Source organism: Lontra canadensis, unplaced genomic scaffold (genome assembly GCF_010015895.1).
Source record: "Lontra canadensis isolate GAN:19392208 unplaced genomic scaffold, GSC_riverotter_1.0 scaffold98, whole genome shotgun sequence".
Lineage (NCBI taxonomy): Eukaryota > Metazoa > Chordata > Mammalia > Carnivora > Mustelidae > Lontra > Lontra canadensis.
Window position 1 is genome coordinate 5666185 of NW_022631092.1, and position 23571 is coordinate 5689755.

The following is a 23571-nucleotide window of genomic DNA, read 5'->3' on the forward strand; positions in this document are numbered from 1 at the left end:
ATATTTGTAAGTTTTGTCATTCCTACTTAACAAATCTGCGCTCGTTCATTTGACACATTTTGAGTGTAAGTTATATCCTACCCTTGGTGGTTGTGCTAGGTACTGGGTATACAGGAGTAACTGAATGCTTCTAACTTTGAAACAAGTGGGTGGTATTGTCAGAGAGGTAGGTAGTTACTGTAGTGTATGAGTGTTTAAGATATGAAAAAGTGTGTTCACAGTATTTTGAGAGTGCAGAGGAAGCTCTGGGGATGGGAATTGGTGACAGAGAGATGGTTAGATTTGGGGAGTCTCTACAGAGAGGTAATATTGAACTTTGCAATATATTAAAATCTTACTGTAGTCTAAATTTTTACTATATTCAGAAACTTATCTCCTTTGTATATAGGTATAATAGCTAGAATAGTTGGTAGAGTAGATAAGGATATAGATTATAAATAAATATTTTTATGTATTGCATATTTGTATGTAATTGTTAGCTATAAGTGGTATTAAATATAAGTTATTTGAAATTCCAAAAATAAGAGAGAGTCCTATACTTTCATGTTTTGTGTACCCAAAGTTAGATTGATGCATGATTGTGACTTTTCAGTCCTGCGTTTTGTAAAAACTTTTCTTTAGCATTATCTATCTACAAATGTAAAATATTTTTGTTGAGTTAATAAATTCAATAAAATAACTTTCAGTTTTGTTTCTTGGTATGCTCTGTTTTCATTACTGTACTTTGAAGATTATATCCAGAGAGGAAATACTATATGCGTTTTTGTTTGTTTGTTTGTTTGTTTTGCAGAGATAAGTTCTAAATCTGGCTTGTTTTATGAGTAAAAGATAAAATATCTCTAATGCTATTTAATATGCAATGCACATGAGAATTATAAAATTCAAGTAGTATGGATAAGAAACATCTATCTCCAAGAAGCAGAGGATAATCTATATGAATTTCATGTTAATTTTGCACACTTTGTCTTTTATTTCCTGAAAGGCAAAAGAAGCTAAAAGACTGAAAGAATTCTTAGAAGATTATGATGATGATAGAGATGATCCCAAATATTACAGGTAAAGAATCCTTGCTTCATAAGCTCATACTTTGAGTGTTTTACTAGGTGTATTTTCTCTACCAAAGGGTGCAAGTTTGGAGTAAGAAAGAAAATCTTAATATTCTACCTTGTAATTACCTCCATATTTGGTATGTTGTTTTGGGAGTGTGGGGGAGAACTGTTGGAAAGGGATCAACAATTCTATCTTTGGTGGGGTGGTGGTCCATATAATAATATTAAAACAAATTAATTTTTTTCATGTGCTTTATAGAGGTCCAATTTTTGTAGCAAGTTGTAACTAGTGTTGGTAACTATTCAAGGTGGTCTAAAAATTTTTGCATTCAAGAATGTTGCAAAGCAAACCCATTGCCATCTCATCTTCTACCCTACTGATATATTATTGTAAAGTGAGAGTTGTAAAGCCTGCCTTCCCTCATGTCTTTGTTCCCATAGCATTTCTGAACTACTCTTATTCTAGCACCGTGGCAGTCTGGTAAAATTGTTGGCTCTGTTCTGCTTCCTCCATTCCAAACTATAATTTTTGGAAGGATATGGGCAATATTTTGATTCCTCTTTTTAACCTTAGGTATCTGACATGAGCCAGGGCATGTAGTGAAGGAATTTAGTATATAATTTTAATACAAAACATTGGAATTAGCCACTTCAAAAAGCATACCAAGGCTTTGAGTTTGTAGAAAATGAAAAAAAAAAAGTAAAATTACTGAATCATAAAATCAGTAGTAGTACATAATTTCAGCATTCTGAGATGTACTGCTGGCTAGAGAGCAGCTCTGCTTTCTGTTGATTATACACTACTTCCTTCAAGGATTTTTTCCATAAGGGAAAGAATTGCTTTGAATTGAAGATAGAGAACTGTTCTTAGTGCTATTATTACTTCTTATAGTAGTTTTTCACAACTTGACATCCAAGAAAACACAGTGTGTTGTTGGGCTTTCCCTGTGGAATGAGAGCTTTCTTTCATTAGAAAACGGTTTTCTTCTTGTGTTAGATACTTACAGAATGAATTGAGAATGAGGCATGGTGGTAAATGACAGGACCTTGCTTCCTTATTAAACATGTATGTGTAGAGAGCACACTGTCTTGGGTGTTCTCAGATACAGAACAGTAAGATGCTTTTCATTCCCTCAGTGTGAGGCTTTCAGTTTTGAAAGAAGGTAGTTTTGGAGATACTAGCTGTTGTAATAGTTGTCTGAGTATCAAGGCCTGTTATGATTTACTTTTTCAGAGGAAGCGCTCTTCAGAAAAGGTTGCGTGATAGGGAAAAGGAAATGGAAGCAGATGAACGGGATAGGAAGAGAGAGAAGGAAGAGCTAGAGGAAATCAGGCAGCGCCTTCTGGCTGAAGGGCATCCGGATCCAGATGCAGAGCTCCAGAGGGTGAGTTACCCCAAGTCCATAACAATGTTCTCATAAGGGAAATGCAGTTTATGCTCCATGGATCTTGCTGTTTGGGGGGAGGATATTAGTAGTTTTTCTTTATTTTATTATACAGATCATCAGTGTTATTTGATTTACAGCTTTAATTATTCTAAACATCCTTCTGTGTCTTATTCCTTTATTTCTGTGAAATACTACCTATGTTAAATGAATGTCATCTAATCAAACTTACCTGGAAACCTGTCCTTCCTATAATGTGTTCTGACATTTCATGACTTTTGGGGCCTCCTTAAATTTTTTTATTTCCTAAATGTGTTTTCATTAGCAACATGCCATTTTAAAAAAGGAAAGGACTTTGGCATAGGACATAGCATACTCCATTCTTTTTTTGAGTATGTAAAAAAAAATGTGTCATTTTAGAAAAGTTTTTAGTTCTTAATATATCGTGAATCTAATAATATTGTAAGTTCTTTATATCAACTTGACAAATAGGATATAACCGATTTTTTCAACAGAAGCCATGTTTTCTTAACATGTCCCTTTTATTTTTCAAAATGAAGTTGTGTTCTTTTCCCTTCTGATAAAGTACTTACATGAGTAAATAGAAGATTCAGACAATATGCAGCACAATAGTGAAGAAATTAAAAACCATCTGTTTTCTTTCTTTCTTTCTTTCTTTTTTTTTAAGATTTTATTTATTTATTTGACAGAGAGATCACAAGTAGGCAGAGAGTCAGGCAGAGAGAGAGGGGGAAGCAGGCTCCCGGCTGAGCAGAGCCCGATGCGGGGCTCGATCCCAGGACACTGAGATCATGACCTGAGCAGAAGGCAGTGGCTTAATCCACTGAGCCACCCAGGCGCCCCAAAACCATCTGTTTTCTTATCAGCCTGGTACAATCATTAGAGATTTATGATTTTTAAAATCTCATCACACAGGCATAGGTATACCCTCCTCACATAAATTTTGTAAGTGGGATTATAATTTACGTGCTCTTTTCTGATGTGCTTTTAACTTGGGTATAATCTTTCACTCAGAATATGGCCAGTTTATAGCTTTATGTCTTTTTTCATTCCTTGACTATCATGGTATATGGTTGGTCTTTTAAATCCTTACCATTGTAACATTTAGGTTGGGTGTGTTTTTGTTTTAATTCTCTACTAGTTGGTTTGAAGGCCTCACAGATTGTACTGCTTTGTGAGTTGATAGATGGGGTTAAGTCACGTCATGCACCAATTTTTAATTGATACATAGTTCTGGATTTTTTTTTAACATTTTATTTATTTGAGAGAGAGAGCATGAGCAGGATGGAGGGGCAGAGGCAGAGGGAGAGGGAGAAGCAGACTCCCTACTGAGGATGGACTCAGTCCCAGGATCCTGAGGTCAGGACCTGAGCCTAAGTCAGACGTATAACCGACTGAGCCAACCAGGCATCCCCGGGGTCTTTTTGTTCCATTCTTTGTTTCATGCTCAGAAAAGTTACTGATGAATTGACTCAAGTTTTTATAATGCTCTTGGTCATTTTGTTGTTGTTGTTTTTTAATCTTTCATTATTTCAGGGAGAGTATTCATTTTGGTATAGGCTTTTGACTCCGAAAATTTTTTCCCTTCTAGTTCTTTCCCTGTTCATGAATACAGAAGTGACTACCATCCTTAGCCAAGACCTAGAAAGACCAAATAATTTCATTTTAAAGATTTTATTTTTAAGTAATTGCTGCACTCACATTGGGCTGAAATTCACAACCCTGAGATTGAAGGTTGCACGCTCTCCTGGCTGAGGAGCCAGGTACTACAGAACAAATAATTGTTGATGACCAAGCTGAAGATTTGAGTTGCTTCTTACGTGGTTGTCTGTGCTGTTCTAAAATAAAATTTCGGGGGGCTCCGGGGTGGCTCAGTCAGTTAATCATCTGCCTTCAGCTGAGGCCATGATTATGGTGTTCTGGGATTGAGCCCTGCAGCGGCATGGGGAACCTGCTTCTCCCTTTCTCTCTGCCCTTACCCCCACTCATGCTCACACTCCCTTTCTCCCTCTTTCTCTCTCAAATAAATACTATCTTTAAATTGAAACTTTGGGATATAATTTCTTCAATAAAAATATAAAAAACACACCTTTTCCTTTTAAATTAGCTACTGTTCTTATGTATTTGCCTTTGTTATAGCTGAAGAGCTTAATGAATTTTATATGTAAATGTTAAAAGTATAAGAAAACATTTTGCAGAGTACCTAAGAGACTCTATAGGCCTGCTCAGCTTTCTGATTATAGAAGCAAGCAGTATTTCATTATTCCTAATGAAAAATAAAGGTTTTATGAAAGATAATGGAAAACAGGGGGTTGAGTGGAGTATGGTTGTGGTCTGTTAGTCACGTTATTTTTCTATTTTAGATGGAACAAGAGGCTGAAAGGCGCAGACAGCCACAAATAAAGCAAGAACCTGAATCAGAGGAAGAAGAAGAAGAAAAGCAAGAAAAAGAAGAAAAACGAGAGGAACCCATGGAAGAGGAAGAAGAGCCAGAGCAAAAGCCCTGTCTCAAACCAACTCTGAGGCCCATCAGTTCTGCCCCATCCGTTTCCTCTGCCAGTGGCAATGCAACCCCCAACACTCCTGGGGATGAGTCTCCATGTGGTATTATTATTCCTCACGAAAATTCACCAGATCAACAACAGCCTGAGGAACATAGGCCAAAAATAGGACTAAGTCTTAAACTGGGTACGTTAGCATTTTTCTTCCTTCTTTCCTTTATTTTAATCCCCTACATATACTTAAATTTTGCCTTAAGGAAAAAAATAAATATGTGCTGCTTGGTAGGTAGATAGAAAAATACTCAAAAAATGCCTTTCTAGCTCATGATTGTTTTCATAGTTCTACTAGTGCTCCTATATCTGCAGCTGCCTCAAGTTCTGAGAAGAAGTGAAAAGTTAAGTTTTCTAGCACTTGTGAGTAGTGAGTCATTTTTTACAGTTGGGATCTTTCTCTGAGATTTGTGGAAGTATATTATGCACTGTTCTTGAGGGATGGTGGGTTGTAAAACGTAATTAACATTTGGAAATTAAGTCATCATGCTAATATGGTATTTTTACTATAGGTGCTTCCAATAGTCCTGGTCAGCCTAATTCTGTGAAGAGAAAGAAACTCCCCGTAGATAGTGTCTTTAACAAATTTGAGGACGAAGACAGTGATGATGTACCCCGAAAAAGGAAACTGGTTCCCTTGGATTATGGTGAAGATGATAAAAATGCTGCCAAAGGCACCGTAAACACTGAAGAAAAGCGTAAACACATTAAGAGTCTCATTGAGAAAATTCCTACAGCCAAACCTGAGCTCTTCGCTTATCCCCTGGATTGGTCTATTGTGGATTCTGTGAGTAGCAAATTGTATTTCATCATTTTTATTGGAAGTGGTTTTGAACATAGCAGATAAAGTCAGCTGATTCTGTTAATGACAAGTAGAGATGCTAATGTGGCTGGGGTCTTGGCCTGCCAGGGAATTTAGGTAGGTGATTGAGGAAATTCTTGGTACTTTGAAGTACTTTGAAGTCTTCATCAGTTAGAAGCAAGTGATTGTATCTTGATACATACCTGTGTTAGTTCAACTCGTGAATGAGAACATGCTGTATTTTAGTTTTAAGAAAAATCATGAGGCTATAGATGTAGTAATATAATAAAAGTAGTAAATATAATAAAAATTCCTTAATTAAATAACCATGCATTACTTTGCAGATATTGATGGAACGACGGATTAGACCATGGATTAATAAGAAAATTATAGAATACATAGGTGAAGAAGAAGCTACATTAGTTGATTTTGTTTGTTCTAAGGTTAGTCTTTTTCTCCCTTCATTTCCAACATTGTTTTATATTTTTAAAATATTAGACACTTTCTAAAGTAAAAGATCTTGCAAAGCCAAGTCTATGGTAGTTTACTCTCAGTTTTTTAAGAGATTTCATGGCTACTTAACTCCTCCACTTTAAGACCCCTACGCCACATGCTTTCATCTCAGAGGGTCAAGGAGGACAGATTTGCTCCCTGCTGCCAATTTTGCTCTCTCCCTGCCTCTGAGAATGCGTTGCCACCCTGTGTCTTAATGGTTAGAATGCTGCTGAAATACAGTTGAAGGGGTTTTTGTGGAGACAGCTGATAGCCTGTCCCATGAATTTGTCAGTCATCTCTCCTTTGGAAGAGGAGCAGAATAGTTTCCTTCACAGCATAATAATAGTCATTTTTATTGATTAATTTGCTGTGGCCCAGGCTCTGTTCTTGAGAGGTACTGTGTTTAGCATTTTATAGAATCTTATGTCCTTTAAACCTCCCAACCACCATAGGAAGTGTAAATTACTATTATTATCCCCATTTACACGTGTAGAAATTGAGGCCTAGGGGGAGGTTAGGTCTTGACCATAGTCATATAATAAGTAAGAGCTAAGTCTGTGCTCTTAATCACTGAGGTATACCACATCCTTCCATTGTCTTCTGAAGGCAAAGTCTTATCTTTAATAAGACAGAATAGTAGAAGCACTGTATATCTGTAAAGGAATAACTAATTGCATTTTAAGGAAATGCTTATTTTTCCACCACTACTGCTCTTTTAATATTAGGAATAGCAAATTTGGTCTGCCCTTTCTACTTGTAATCATTGTAGCATTGAAATTTATAACTCTGTATTTGAATTAGAGCACATAGTATAGTGACTAAGATCCCAGGTTGTCTAAACTTCCATTGAAGAGAGTAGGATTCTGAAGATTAAGAAATTTACAGAAAGTTTCTTCAGCCACAAGAAGTTCCCATATTAGTTTGAGGGTACATTAAACTTTCTTGGCTCTATTGCTAATTTTTTACTTATTTTGAAAATGACAGTTACTTGTTTCTTTTAGGTTATGGCTCATAGTTCACCTCAGAGCATTTTAGATGACGTTGCCATGGTAAGTCAGAAATTTACTGTTACTAATATTCTAATATCTGTAAACAGACTAATCTGTATTTGGTTAATTTTTTACCTGTGTTGGTTCCAGAATCTTTCTTTTTAGAAGCCCCAATTAAGATATGAATCTGCATTAAAAGAGGTTAAAAGCACTCACATTAGGATGTCCTTAGACTACATTAACACTCTCATTCTGCCTTTGATGTTTGTATGTATAAATACAAATCCTGGATCTATTCATACATTTAGAAAGCATTAATTAAGTGCTTACTGGGTTGAACAATGCTCTAGAAGCATGAAAAGGTGGAACATCTGCTCTTAAAGAAGTAGCAGGGAGGCAGATATTCTAATACTGGTATTGTAATATACTTGCAGTCATGGGGATATGTAAGAAAATGTAGAGGGCAGAGGAGATGGAGTATCTGATGGTAGGGAGGGCAGTTAGGAAAAGCATCACAGGAATTACCATCTAAACTGAGACTTGAAGAGACTTGTGTAACTTTGTCACTTGGACAGGTATCCATTGAGTAAACATCAAATCCCCACTTGCATTTAATTTGGATATTAGAGTTGTGTCAGTGGTTGCATTTATCTAATGTGGTTTTGTGAGGAAAGGAAGAAGGAAGAGAACTGACTGTAGAGGTGAGAGTGGTTGAATGTACTGTGAGCTCCAAGTTAGGAAAAGAGGGCAGGAAGGTCGGAACAGCCAGCGGTTACGTGAATCGGGCTGGTGGTTCCAGTGACGCCGTGGGAGGTGTGTTGGAAAGAGTGGTTATAGTGAGAGAGTAGAACGTTGAAGAACAAGTGGTGGATTCGTCCCGACGATGGTGGGATGCATCTTTGGCTATGGGAGAAAGTTTCTGGGAGAGAGCTGATGTCTTTAAGACTATAATAAACTTTCTGCCTGGGTCGTGCACATAGAAATGGAAACTTCTGTGTGTTGGGACAGGGATTGAAGAGAAATACGGAAACCAACAGCCAAAGTGCTCATCTATTGTGGGTGAAAGACTAGGTATTTGCTAGATAGCTGCTGTTGGAGGGGAAGGGGAGTGTCCTGAGATTTCTTGAATCTTAATGAAGATACGGTTCACAAAGAGAAATAGGAAGGATCCAGCAGTTTCCCCTCTCTTGTGAGATTAAGGCTTTGAAAGTATGGAACTTCCTGAGTAGGCTACAGTGTCTCGGGTCTTTCAGGGACACAGCAAGTTTTCAGGTAAATAGATGAAAAAACGATTAAAGAAGTTGAGGGTGCTTAGTATAAAGAGTAATGGAGGGGGGCGCCTGGGTGGCTCAGTGGGTTAAAGCTTCTGCTTTCTGCTCAGGTTATGATCCCAGGGTGCTGGGATCGAACCCCGTATCGGGTTCTCCGCTCAGCCTGCTTCCCCCACCCCACCGCACTGGCCTCTCTCTCTCTGCCTGCCTCTCTACCTACTTGTGCTCTCTGTCAAATAAATAAATACAATCTTTAAAAAAAAAAAAAGAGAGAGAAATGGAGGGTTGAGTGGGAAGGCAGCAGAGGGCAGATGAGTCAGAAGAAACGGCAAGCATGACATAAGATGACAAGTGCCTGGGAGAGCTTGCATTCCCCACTGCAGAGTTTTCAGGGAGGGACGTAGTGCGGGGGCCTAACCAAAGGGAGCTCCAAGGTCAAGCTGTCTTGTGTCCAGGCACTATATGATGTCTAAAGCCAGGTGACATTAGTTTTCTGCTGCTCAGCCGGGCTGATGCAGCTCTTTTTTTAGAATTTCTAATAATTTGTGAAAAGTTTGTTGACTTCATACTGCTGAGCCTCAGATGAAAGGAGAAACATGAATAGATCCTGGTCCTTGGGGGTAGAATTTGCACTTCCCTGGCCTTCCCATCTCTTTTTAGGAAAGTATCCCTGGGTCAAGAGAGTGTTTTATAGTTGGGCTTGAGTTAAGGAATTTAAAACAAAAAACAAACCCTCAGTGTTCTAGTATTTGGCTTTGGCTGAGTTGCAATTTCTGTCCGTGAAGATGTCATGTGTTATTGTTAATCCATTTTGATCTGTGGAAATATTTTGATATTTGGAGTATAATTAGACTCTTTACTGGTTAATTACTTATATTCTTTTAATTTTCTGGCTCGTTGTTGATCAGAGTGGGAAGAAATTAGATATTTCTTTATTTGGATAAATGTAGCTCAAGTAATACTTTGCTCTTGTTAAAAATCTGACTTTTTCTTTAAAAAAAAATCTGATTTTTCAAACTGTACGTTTCCTCAGTTTACATGAATTAACTGGTGGTTTTTTGTGCCTAGGTCTGTATTATTTCCAAGGTTGCAGCATAGTTCTCTCAAATTGCTGCTCAAGTCTGGCTCATAGAATTCTGAGTAAAAGTTCTTTAATTACTTGTCATTGTTTAGAAATATAGGGAAATTTCTCAAAAAAAAAAAAAAAAAAACCACCTCAGATTTCTGGCTTCTTTTAGATACTTACTGATCACTTAGGTACCAGACACTCTCCAAAACACTTTGTACCTATTAACTCTTAACTCCCACAGTAGAACAGTATCATGTAGTTAATATTTCCTCCATTCTACAGGTGAGAGAACTGAGGTTCATTGTGGCTAAGTGACTCAGCCAAGGACACATATCTAATAAGAGGTAGAGGTGGCATTTGAACCCACGTGGTCTGCCTAAAGATCTGGTTTGCTTAACTTTTTTTTTAAAGATTTTATTTATTCATTTGAGAGAGAGGGAGCACAAGTAGCGGGGTGCGGCAGAGGAAGAGGAAGAATCAGGCTCCCCGCTGAACAGCAAGCCCGATGCAGAGCTCAATCCCAGGACCCTGGGATCGTGACCTGAGCCCAAGGCAGATGCTTAACCCACTGATTGAGCCACCCAGGCGACCCCTCCATTTGCTTACCTGCTAACTTAATCTGCTGTTCCAGAGACCTGGCAACACTAGGCCACATTCCATCACAGCAGTGATACCCTGGAGCTCAGTCGTAGCTGCCACCTGTAGAAAGAAACATGCTGTTCCATTTACCTCAGTGTAACCCTGGAATAGAGGCCCAAATCTGCATGTCGTGTGAGGGCAGGAGTAGGGGACGATACAATTCCCCTACCTCATAAGTAGATAGGAAGATGATTTACCAATTTCCCAAGGGGAGAAGACCATTTATTTATTCAGTAGCCTTATGTCTTTTTTGGTGATGATAGTATTCACATACTGTTCTTACTATATCCCAGAAGCAATGTTAAATGCTGTACATATATTCTCACTTAATATTTAATTCAGTGTCATGTACGTAATAAGGACTTGATAAGTGTTACAATTTTAAGGCTGTTTTGGGGGTAGATAAGGTACTCTCAAATAATTATGCAGTTGTATAACTACTTCTGCCTAAATTAGTATGTTTATTATAGTATGTGCTTTCTTTAGGAAATAGTTTTTCAATATACGTATATATGTATTTGCAAAATTAAAAGAATGAAAGTTGTATAAAATACTTTGGTGTCAGTATTTAGTAAGCCATGGAATTTGGCTGAATGCATTCTCCCCCATCCCGCAATCCTTTTTTGTAATTTTTATTTACTAAATAACATTTTTCACACTAGACCGATTTCTTTCAAGTCATTTTAGTGAAAGTAAATGATTGTCAGTGTATAAAGCCTTTTAAAATACCAGTCACAAGATGTCTAGGTCGCGCAGTGGGTTGAGCGTGACCTTTGGCTCAGGTCATGATCCTCCCGCATCAGTGCTCGTTCAGTGGGGATCCTGCTTCTCCCTCTGCCTGCCACTCCCCTTGCTTGGGTTCGGTCTCTCTCTGACAAATAAATAAAATCTTGAATAATGACAGAAAGTGATAAAATACCAGTCACTATTGGGAGATGCTGATGATTGCTTATCTTACATGTGTTACTGGTTTTTTTGAGTTTTTTCTTTTTCTTTTCTAGGTACTTGATGAAGAAGCAGAAGTTTTTATAGTCAAAATGTGGAGATTATTGATATATGAAACAGAAGCCAAGAAAATTGGTCTTGTGAAGTAAAACTCTTTTTACATTTAGAGTTCCGTTTCAGATTTCTTCTTCTTTCCCACCCTTCAGAGAACTTTGGCTTTTTCTTTGTCTTCAAAGACATTTGTGAGATCTGTAATTTTTTTTTTTTTTTTAAATGTAGAAAATGTGAATTTTTTTGTCCTCTAATTTGTTGATGCCCTGTGTACTCCCTTGGTTGTAAAGACATCTGAATCCTGCCTTGGTTTTCTTTATACTCACCAGGTACAAATTACTGGTATGTTTTATAAGCCGCAGCTACTGTACACAGCCTATCTGATATAATCTTGTTCTGCTGATTTATTTCTTGTAAATATTAAAATGACTCCCCAATTCTTTTGCAGAATTGCACTTAATGTTGAACTGTACTGTATAGGAACCTATATGAATAATTTTAATTGAAAGAATATCGATCATACCTATTACCCTTCCCATCCCTTGATCAAAAATGGCAAGCCCTCCTTGAAGGCATGGAATTTAAAATTAGAATGCTAAGATTAGCAGACAATCCATTCCCACTGTATCTCTGTATGAATGTGTTCGTGTGAATGTATGTATAAATGTCTTTTTCCCTAGTTTTCTTCGGAGGGCTCCCTTAAACATTTCCTTATTGAAGAGTAGAATCGTAAAGGAAACGTGGTGTTGTGCCAACCCAGATGTCTGGGATAATTAGGTTATTAGTCTCCCAGAGCATGGTACTCTCTTGCAGCAAGCAATAGTGTGGTGAATGGAATGGGGCTTTCCTGTTGATAGCTGGCTGCTTTAGCCTCTCTTTTTTAAGGGAATGTGAATCATAATGATTTTCCCCTTAATTTCATCGTTCAGAAATGAGGCAGATCCTTAGATTCTGGAGAGCCTTATTAGATGCATTTTTGCACTAATTGGTCCTTAGCTTTATTTTGGTGTACTCCTTTGTTTAAAAACAAAAAAACCCCACCCTAATCTGAAAAGCATAAATGAAAAAACTCATTTTTTAAAAACAAAAGGTAAAGTTAGACAATACAGACCAGGAAAGTTTGAAAAAATACAATAGGAATTCAGAATGGCAATTTGCAAAGTTTACATCTTATTTTTAAGGATAAAGTAAATCATTTAAGGCTGTTACGAATAATTTTTTGTTTTTAAAGGGTTTATATCTCATGAGTGTAAGTGATATAAATGCACGCACACAACCTTTTACCTCTGCTCATCAATGTTTAAAAATGTCTTAGAGACGTACATGGGGCTTGCTTTATTGTAGAACAGGACTTCACCAGGGAGCAAAATTACCCAAAAATGTAACAGGTTTTAAGCAGTTCTTAACATAAATTAGGTGCAGTTATGCCCAGGTCTGAGTATTTATTTAAAAGAAAGACAAAATTGGAGTGGGGGGGGGATTGGAATTGTTAAAAAGCATAATTGAGCTTGAGTTACCAGATTTTTTTTTACATCTTTAAAAGGAATTTGAAACACTGTTCTTAACATTGGACCATGAGGTGGTTCCATTATGTAAATATTTCCAATATTAAAACTGTATATATTTGATCTTGGGGACCCATTCTTTCAGAGTCTTGTTAAATAAATGGCATCATGTTGTAATTGTGCAGTGCATACTAGAAACATAACTTGCAGATGTGGGCTTTTTGATGGAGTGATATTTATGAGTATTAGTAACGAAGGTGAAAACGGGCCATTTACCTTACTTCGGGTTAATCATACGTTTGTGGAGAATACCCCCTTTTAGTATTCCATCATTTTTAAGTTCTGGTCTCGGGAAAATTTCAGAAAGTTCATGCTCCTTGCCATCTGTAAATTCATTTACTAGCCTTCTCACAAATTGACACCCCCTCCCCCCCACCAAACTTCGCAATTCAAGTTCAAGCAATTTATTACTCCTTTCATACTGTATTACTGCTTCTAAGGCATCATATTGGGTTTTTTGTTTTTGTTTTTGTTCTTTTAACCAACATTGGCATGAAGATTTATTCAGGTACTTGGTTTCGTCTTCTCCAACTCTTTCCTATATGAATCTTAAGGGACCCTTATCTGGAAGTCTTGAGGGCACATAACATATAGGGCATCACACCTCCAGTGAGATTTGTGTCTAGATCCCATACTCCCGCCTTAACATTTCTGCATCAGAACAGGAATTATCAGAGCCCTTGGGTTAAAGACCATTTATAATAGTTTCATATCTGCTCAAGACCGGTTTTGCTACCAAGCTTAAAGTTCCAAGTTTTTCAACTTTCTTGTTTTCAGAGTTGCATATAATGAACTGGACATACATAAACTGGCATATTCTAACATCTGGGAGAATACACATAAGAAATTTCCAATAAATGCCTTGAGCTTTCTGGGTTGTCTTTACCGTTTGCCCATAGATTGATTTCAGTTTAGAAATCTTAATCTATATTGCCCATTCCAATTGTTAAAAAATTGTATGAAAGTCTTGAGAATCATTGCCTTTTTTTTTTTTTTCCCTCTAAGATTTTATTTATTTGAGAGAGCAGGAGCAGAGGGAGGGGTTGAAGGAGAGGGAGAAGCAGATACCCTGCTGAGCATGGGACCTAATCCCAGGACCCTGAGATCAGGACATGAGCCCAATTAACCGACTGAGCCAGTCAGGTGGCCCTTGAGAATCATTCTTGATCTGGCAGTTAGAAAATGAATACACTTTCTCCTCATTTGACCTTATAATTTCAAATATGAACATTTGTTGACAGGAGGAAGGATAAGTTGAAGTTCCTCTCAAACTTACATACACCTGAATTCACCTGGGGATCTCCTTAAATGTAGACTGATGTGGGAGGGGTAAGGTGGGGCTGGACGTTTTGCATCGCTCACCAGCTTCCAGGCCAAGCCAGTTGCTAGCTGATCCAAGCACTGACTACACTTCGGTTAGCAGTTGAACGTATGTACCCAGTACAGTTTCCTCTGCTATCCCAAAAATTGAGTGTCCCTGTGAAACATTTTGAAAGCTGAAATGGCATAAAGCAAAGCAACAATAACCATTAATTTATATGGGAATTTTGTTTGAGTTCTCCCTCACCAAAAAATAATCTCTCCCAGATTTACCTGGTACCTTAGAATACATCTTGCTAACAGGTGCATGAAATAAATCGAGATAAAGCACAGATGCTCACAGACCTAGTTCAAAGCTGTGGTGGCTTGATGCTGAATGCAGTCCCCGGGAAGGGACTTGCTGGCACCCCTAGATGCATGCATGGGCTGTGTGCTGCTTTTATAAGGGCTTGCTGCAAGACAAGCCGTTTTCGCTATATTTTCCCTTCTTTTTCGTAAAAGTGAAATTCCTCTTCAGATTTTCTTTTGGTTAGCAAAACCAGGTGCTACTGTAGGTTTTTTATAAAAGTGAAGTAACTTGACTTCTGAAAAGCCAGGGGAACCCGTATTAGTATTTTATCCTAACATACTACACAAATGCGGCTCAATTTTCTTTTTAAGTAGATTATAAAGAGAGCACTTTTTGAGACAAATAGATGCATAATATGTATGATCATGAATTTACGGCAGTCTTCCAAAAAAGGTGCCTAAGAACAACTCTTAAAATCTTAGGCTTTATTCCCAGCCAGTACCAGAGCCATTTTCTCCTTAGAGAACTCTGTTTTTACTTATTCTGGATCTTACTATAGCACTTCTCTATGAGGTAGAGGCTAGTGATGATTTTGTGGAGTGCTGTTTCAGGTACTAATGAGGCACAAATGCTAGATAGAGTGGACAAATGGAGAAGCTGCTTGAAAGTCAAATTGAACTAAGCACATTTTCTTATATATGAAGTAAAGAAGTGATAATATTAATAAGTAGTATGTATATGAGGCTTATTTACCCTTTTTCTGAGGAGCTCTATAAATGTTTCCACTTTTAACCCAAAAAGCGCTGAAAGGTTTTATGTCAAAATGGTTACAGATATTTTCAGGTCATATTTCAGCCTTTTTTAACAGTCCAATATTGAGAAGTCCTATATTGCTCAGCAAAAGATGATGAAATTGATGTCTGAATGTCCCGGATATAAGGGTATGAGAAAGAATCCCAAATAGGCAAAGAAACACTTACTCTGGGTGTCAGGAAGAAAACTGGGAAATTCATATATTTCAATCCCGGGAACTATTACTATAGCATTCATACTATAGACCAAAGTAAGCTTATAATTTTTTGATAAATGGTAGATTTTTTTGAACTGTGATTATGTTGAATTTTTTTTTTTTTTTAGGTTTTATTTATTTATTTGACACAGAGACAGCAAGAGAGGGAATGCAAGCAAGGGCAATGGGAGAGGAAGAAGCAGGCTTCCTGCTGAGCAGGGAGCCCGATGCGGGGTTTGATCCCCGGACCCCGGGATCATGACCTGAGCTGAAGGCAGACACTTAACGACTGAGCTATACCCAGGCACCCCTGATTATGTTGAATTATTGAAATGATTTGTTTGCATGAGTGCCTTCATTTTCATCTTTATTTGATAGGATCTTTGCCTTTGATTTTACCACTTGTCTTGTATGAAGGCCAAATTAGGAATAGCAATCTAAAATCCCCAGGAATGAAAAATAATTTCTATAAGCAAAAGTAAATAAAAGTTCTTTTCAAGCCGTGTTGTTTTCATTAAATGACACTCCCAAGTATGCCTACTGAGCCCCATCCCATAGTAGTTGGATTTATGATCTAGCTTCTCATGCTCAGAGTGGCAGCTGAATTGTTAACAGGTAGCCCCTCTGTTTTTTGTGTAACTTTTATTTAGCCATTGAAGCACTTAATATGTGGCATTCGTGTTAAATGGTAGGTAGAGGGATAGACATAAGACAAGATTCCTCTAATAGCTCTGATAGTCTAATAATGGTGGAGGAGGAATAATGATAGGAATACTAATAGACATAAAGTACTCTACCAACTGTCAGACTTGATTGTGCTAATTTGATAGTCAAGCAGGAAGGGACAGTAGGAAGATTTTCAACAGAGGTAGTAATACCTAGAAGGGAACTTAGAGGTCACATTTATCTACCCAAGCAACACTACTATAGTGTTCTTGACAGGGGGGTGTCTGGAGGCCTATATATATATTGGATTCTAATTCATGGTCTAGCTCTGTGCTCCTCAAGGTTTTAAGTTTGTTAAATCATTTTGAAATTCAGTTCTTCAAACACATGAGCATATTTCAAATGTTTAGATGTCATGTGACTAAGAAAATCCAGTTTTTTTTTATTGCAATAAAGTTTAAATAAAATTTAATAAAATCTCTACAACCAAATGTAGCCAATGCCTAGCAATACTATATGGACATTGCAAATTATAGAACATAATTGTGTTTCGGGCTCTTGGCTGGCACAGTTGGTAGAGCACATGACTCTTTATCTACTTTAGGGTCGTAAGTTCAAATCCCACATTGGGTATAGAGATTACTTAAAAATCTTAAGAAAAAATTATTATGGTTTCAGAAAGCTGTTATTCGACAGGTCTGGTCTAGATGTTGATATCAACCCAAGGGGAGAGGAAGTGCTTATTTATAAAATCTCATGGGAAGCACCTTTAGTAAATCTTCATTGAAGCAAAAAGTATTAGGTGTGAATTTAAAAATAGTGCTAAACAACTATTTTTCCTGTTTTTTTTTTATAACAAAAAGAAAAACCAGTGAACACTTTACATTGTAGAATCCAAAAACTGAAGGTTCATTTCTTTACTGTCAATTAAATACTAGGAAGTACACTGTACCAAATAGATTGGATTGTTAGTGTAGAGATTGCATTGTTACTAATTGTTATTATAGAAAGCTATAAAAGTTTCATTTTCAAGTATTTTATTGAGGCACATTTTTTTAGAAAGGGGGGCCCAAGTTCTTGGTTAAGGAGGAAATTAGAATTTAATAAAATACTGACAAGCAGAACTGAAAGCTAAAAATACAAGATAACTAACCCTTAAGTCCATGTCTAAGAGAATCCTTGCAAAGAATAAGAATGAAGTGAAAAACGATAAGATAGTGGCCAAGCACCAAGCTCTGATGACAGTATTTAATTGTCATAGTTCAATTCTTTATTCCTGTAAGAAACAGGGCAGTGACATCCTGTATAAATAAAGGCAGGGGCATCTGGTGATAGAGCCTGGGACTCTTGGTCTCGGGGTCCTGAGTTCAAGCCCGAAGGTAGGCAGGGTTTAAAAGAAGGTAGACTGCTTTTACGTGGGAAGTGTTGAGTTGCACTGATTTGGAATCAAGTGTAAATAACTGGCCTTGGTTCTCTGATTGACCAGGTCTCAACTTCACATACTAGTGACTAGTGACTGAGCTATCCTTAGTCTCTGACAGCCTCTCTTCCCCGCAAGTGGTTCTGACAGGTCTGGCACTCTGGATTTCCCATCTGCTTCATCTATCACCACTTAGTATTGGCTTCTGCCACCATTTATTTTGTTTTGTTTCTCCATTCCTGCTCCCAAGTTCCAAACACTTTTGGGAAGATAAAAATGCACCACTACACGTATTTTGGACCTTGAGTGCTGTATTTCTTGAGTGGTGTACTTTGCATTCTTTTATTGAACTCCAGCTCCTTTCCACACATTCTAGCTTTTATTTTTGAACCTCCAGAGCTATATAGTGGTTGTAGAAAAAATAATTCACTGAATGAGTAAAAGTCTTTTGATTTTCCCTACCCCCCAGTAAGTAAGTCTAAAGTTTAACAAAACCTTAACTTTAAAAATGTCATTAGGTGGAATGCTTGGGTGGCTCAGTAGGTTGGGTGTCTACCTTCCACTTGGGTCCTGGAATTGGGTACCACATCAGGCTCCTTGCTTGTTGGGGGGCCTGCTTTTTCCCTCTGCTCCTCCCCCTATTTGTGCTTTCTTTCTGACAAATGGATAAATAAAGTCTTTTTAAAAAGAAAAAAAATGTCATTAGGCATATTCTCCAGTTCTAGCTTTCCACTTTATGGTGACATGCATCTTAAAACTTTGCTTTCTATAGTTAATGATAGATAACTCCATCCATCCTATCCAGAAGACCTCCCCATTCCACTGGCTCTGGTTTCTAACTTTCAGTTTCTTGATCCTTGCTCAAGTATTTTCTTATCTTCATTCTTCAGTAGGGACTAAAGAACACAAAAACTTAGCCTTGGATCCTGTCTGTTTTACACTACTTTATTGAGATTCCACAAAGAATAGCTTATAGTTACATGTGCCTTCCAAATGCCTCTGGTCTCAAATGTTTGTATCACCATTCCACTGATGACTGGTGAGGGCCTAAAGAAGATGCTGTGACCTTGTGAGAGGCTCAACCCTAGCTCTTAACACCATGGACATTTGCTGTTTGGTGTCTAGGATATTACTTTTGCCCTGGTCTTAACTCTGTGTCTTTCCCAGTGTCTTTGCTGGTTCTTCCTCAGCAAATCCTGGGTATTTGTATTTATTTTAATTAGAAAATTTTTTAATTTTTTTCTTTTAAGATTTATTTATGGGGTGCCTGGGTGGCTCAGTTGGTTACGTAACTGACTAATGATTTTGTCTCAGGTCATGATCTCAGGGTCCTGAGATCAATCCTTCTCTGGAGTCCAGATTCCAATTTCTGCTTGAGATTTTGTTTTGAGACTCCCTCTGCTCCTCCCCACCCTTTCTAGAATAAATAAATAAAATCTTCAAAAAAAATTATTCAAGTAATCTTTACACCCAACATGGGATGGGGCTCAAACTCATGACCTGGAAATCAAGAGAGTCACCTGCTCCACAGATGCCCCAAAGGTGTTTGAATTTCTAAGAAGAGAGACATAGCAAAAACTGGTGGAAAAGTTATCTGTAGTGCAGTGACTTAAAGTCCCTGGTTGCTTTTTTATCACCTTTTGTTTACTTTTTGCAGGAATGTGTTTTGACATGGTTGTATTTATACATATACATACATCTTGTGTCTTTTTAACAGAGTAAGAATGTTACACACAACCTTCATAATTTTAATAACATTCTGTGAAGTGGATGAATAATAATTTATTGTAGGATGTTTAGCTTTCCAATTTTTGTTATACTTTATGAACATCATTGCACAAATACTTTGTATTGAGATTGTATCTAAAAATAGTTGACCAGCATTTTTAAGACTTTGCCCTTGTTACCAGGTTGTATTCAAAGAGATTGAGCCAGTTCACAAATAGATGGGATTTAGCTATGCATGTTTGACACATGTATTTAACTGTTTCATGTGCTAGACAATTTGCAGCACTTGTAATATAGAAGTGAACAAATAGGAAAAAAAATCTTACCCTTGTGAAATTTAAGGAGGGAAGGGGAAATGAGCACTTTAAAAAATATCTTTGCAGTGGGCTGTCAACATTTCTATTCCCCCAACTTATCTTTTCCCTGTTAATGGAAAAAACTACTGATGTTCTTAAATATGAAGCATGTAAAACCTGTTTAACTCTGTTCATGTATTGGGTTGGGAGAGGAGGGAAGGACTGGGGACTGGTGCTGCAGGAATAGGAGAGGCTGGCTATCTTGGGGGAGGGATTTAAAAAGGTATCATTTGGCCAGATGCCATCCATCATTGATTTCATTGTCAGTTTTCTGTTACCTGTGAATTTGAACATTTCTCCATTCTTCAACTTCGGTTTTACATGATTGTATTCATTGTTTACTTTTAGCTTTCTGATGAGTGTGCTGTCTTAAGTTAGTTACTGGTACTGTCTTTACTGCAATTTGGACGGAAAGCTGGCAGGTGCGGAAATTAAGTGATCGTTCAGTGTAATTCACTGTGTACCCGTTACTCTGGTTTGGGGATTTCAAAAATAAGACACATATTATGCTCTCTCGAAGTGTATCATCTAAGATCTTAAACCTGGAGCCTAAGAATCCGGGGCTATGCTTGTTTAAAATGCAGTTTCTCAGGTTCCTGCCCACCCCCACCATAAGTTTTGATTCATTGGGTAGGATGTGAAGAGCACAGGTATTTATAATTTTAATTAGTCCTCACGACTGTCGTGCAGCTGATTTGCAGTGATAAACAGTACAAATAGGTAGTAATAGATAAATGTTAGATTTAAGATGTCATCTCTTGTAGGCCGGAAGAAGCAACGCGGGGCCTAGGTGACGTAGAAACTGGTCCTCAGCTCGTGAGCAGTCTCGAATCCCAGGCGATTTCAAACTCACACTAGCGCTCCGGGCTAGTTCATCTAGGTCCCCGGGCCGCTCCAGCGCAGCGTTTGCCCCTCAATCTGCGCGCGCCACCGGAAGCTCCACCCTCTTCACCAAGGTCCCGCCCCTTACGCCCCTGTGTCCCGCCCCTCCCCAGGCCGACCGCCAACGACGCCAGAGCCGGAAATGACGACATCAGCGAAGCTTTTGGGGCGGGGCCTGGGCCGGGCAGCTTTAGAGGCCGCGATTTCACATCGGAAACAAAACAGCGGCTGCTTGGGAAGGAGCTTTCCTTGCGAGCGGCGGGTGGCGGCGGCAAGGAAAGAGTAGGTGCGTAATGGGGAGTTCGGGGATAGGGGAAGGCGCCCCTCACTCGGTGTGTACACGGGCGGTCGCGGGTACGGCCCGGCCCTTTGTCGCCGCCCGGGCCGCGCAGCTGGTGTCCTCGAGGATGAGGAGCGGGGTGCGGCCGGGCGGACACAGAGGAACCCCGTGTGGGGAACAAGCAGGGGCGGCCCGTTTCTCCGGCTGCGGGCGCCGCGCGCGATCAGGTTAAAGAGCGATTCCTCTCCGGAGGCTGGGTCCGGAAGTGCTGGTTTCCCGAAGACGTTTCAGGACGCAGGTGTCGGGGGCCGGGACTAACTGTCTTGACTGGAGTGGAGCGGGAGAAAGAGGAAGCGCCTTGCCCTGGGTCTGGTTGAGCAACTGGTGAAACTCCGCGCCTCATGCCCTGAGTGTGTCCTTGTCCGAGGAATTGAGTGGCGCTCAGGGCTAAGTCCCTTATGTCTTATGTTCGAGGCGGAGAACAGGGTCTGATGCTTTTGCCTTGGTTGGGACTGTCGCTAGGCATGCCGTTCAGTGCTTTTTGCGTGTGTCTTAGATAATTGTGTTTTCTTCCCCCTCAGGTTCTTTCCAAATAAATAATCTTCTATTGTAGGAGGCTAATAATTTTAAAAGCATTTGCTGCCTGCTTTGGACAAGCTGGATATAGTATTCGGGGTTTACTCTGGGAGGTAAGAATAGGGTGCAAAAAACTATGGTATGTATAATGGCAATATGACAGAGCACACTGTAAAGCTCGCAACATTTTCTGACGTTTGAGGCAGGTAGAGATCACACCTGGTCAGGGAATCTTATTGGAATTATCTTTTACAGTGGAAAGGTTTTCACCCCTGGCGTGGAAGTGGATAGGGCATCATAATCAGAGGATGTATTACAAACAGGGACCCTCTGAATCACAAGCGTCCAGTGACCCACTCTGAACATTAACTGTTATGAAGGAAAATAAAACAGCAAAGTAGATTGGAGCTAGTTGCATTTGACTAATTTCAGTCACCTGCAAAAGCCTCTTTTACTTCTTAATTCATTTGCAGAGTTCAGCCAACTTAAGGTTCCTCCCACCGCCATCTAATAAAGGCTTAACTACAAGAAAAGGATCGTACTTACTGAATGTATGGATTCCTTCCCGCCCCATCTCCCCTCCTCCCAGTAGGTAACAGAAGTGGCATCTATCCTCTGGTTTTCCATTCTGTTCCTGGTCCTTGGGTAGACAGTTCCCACAGTTCTGGGTATACTTTCTACTGAATGGATGTGATTTATTGCTGAATTTTAAGTTAATGGCTGCAACTAGTCCTAGACTGCTGCATGAGTTTCCATTTCGGGGGAACCGGAGGAGTGAAGTTGATCTCTGAAAACCACCCTAGCAGGAAAATAGAGCATTTTTCTGTTGCCATAGCATATGTGGTCCTCTTCTCTCAGATGCAGGCTCTCTCTGCTCCTGCTTTCCTGCATATCATAGAGGAGCCTTTTTACAACATACTCTGAAAAACCTTTCAAAAAACTCTAATCCTACTTCTCCTTCATGTGATAGATGTTAGGCAGATACGGAAGGTGTGTTAAGAGTGGGGCTGTTGTGGTCAGAACTTTAGGCACATTAATCTGATAGTGGGGGCTAGAATGGATGAGAGAATTGAGGTGACTTTTACATAATTCAGGTGAAATAAGATGAGAGTTTGATCTTTGGTGATGACAGAGGCTTAGGAGAAAAAAACGAGGTACCTGGGTGGCTCAGTTGGTTAAGCGTCTGCCTTAGGCTCAGGTCATGATCCCGGGTCCTGGGATTGAGCCCTGTAGCAGGCTCCCTGCTTAGTGGGGAGTCTGCTTTTCCCTCTTCCTAAGCTCCCCCACCCCTGCTCATGCTCTCTCTCTCTCCCCTCCCCCCCCAGTAAATAAACAAACAAACAAATAAATAAATAAAATCTTAATAAAGACAGGAAGACCATGAACAGGACATGGCAGCTAATTGAAAAGCAAGGGCTAAACTGTAGAGTTGGCTAGAAGGCTTTAAGTTTGAGGAATGGTAGAGATGATTGTAGAAATAAGGAAGTTAGAAGCAAAGAACTAGTCTAGAGAGGAAGATGAGGAAGTGGTTTGGAAGTATCACTTTTGAATTGCCAGCATGTGAAGCTGTCTCATGGACAGGCCTGGAACTGTAAATAAGTAATTTAAATAGACTTACTAGTTGATGTTGGAGAAGTGGAGGAGATGCCTACTGAAAGGAAGGAAATAAAGAGGCCCAGGCAGACCATTTACAGTGAAGGAGTGGGAGAAGGGTGAGAGGGACTCGCTAAGGAGAATTAGTGATGGGAAGAAAACCTCCATAGTGCAGTGTCAAAGGCTCAGGAAGGAAGGGAAGCTTTGGGAAGGAAAAGACTGTCAGGGATTTTAGTATCTGGGCGGGTATAGCTGAAAGAGTTGAAGATTTAGAGCAGCACTGTCTGGTAGAAACTGTGTGAGTGGGTCATCTGGATGGGCCCAGGTCATGATCTCAGGGTCCTGGGATCAAGCCCTGCATTAGGCTCCCCCTGCTCAGCGAGGAGTCTGCTTCTCCATCTATTCCCTCCTCCCTCGGTTCATGCTTGCTTTCTCTCTCTCAAAAATAAATAAAGTCTTAAAAAACAAAACAAAACTGTGTGAGCTACAAATGTTAATTTAAAACTTTTTAATAAACAAGTTTTATAAAGGTAGGAAATAGATAAAATTAATTTGAATAATCTATGTAACCCAGTACATTTAAAATATTTTTTAATTTATTTATTTATTTTGAGAGAGC

The 23571-nt window shown here is 39.0% G+C and overlaps 2 protein-coding genes across 5 annotated transcripts in view; both read left to right on the forward strand.

Moving 5' to 3' along the window:
• Positions 1–12301, forward strand: part of RBM25 (RNA binding motif protein 25) — a 59101-nt gene extending 46800 nt beyond the window's left edge. For both annotated transcript variants that reach the window (XM_032837461.1, XM_032837460.1), the window contains exons 13-19: positions 983–1056; positions 2284–2434; positions 4819–5143; positions 5520–5794; positions 6154–6252; positions 7306–7353; positions 11274–12301. In XM_032837461.1, the coding sequence (XP_032693352.1) occupies positions 983–1056; positions 2284–2434; positions 4819–5143; positions 5520–5794; positions 6154–6252; positions 7306–7353; positions 11274–11366 (1065 nt within the window). In that variant the 3' untranslated portion in view covers positions 11367–12301. The remainder of the gene's footprint in view (positions 1–982; positions 1057–2283; positions 2435–4818; positions 5144–5519; positions 5795–6153; positions 6253–7305; positions 7354–11273) is intronic.
• An 8356-nt stretch (positions 12302–20657) lies between these two features.
• PSEN1 (presenilin 1) overlaps positions 20658–23571 on the forward strand; it is a 69944-nt gene continuing 67030 nt past the window's right edge. For 2 of the 3 annotated variants that reach the window (XM_032837451.1, XM_032837450.1), the window contains exon 1: positions 20659–20789. The gene's annotated coding sequence lies outside the window, so the exon portion shown is untranslated. Of the gene's footprint in view, positions 20790–23571 lie in introns of all 3 variants that reach the window. The other variant, XM_032837449.1, reaches the window with a different exon arrangement.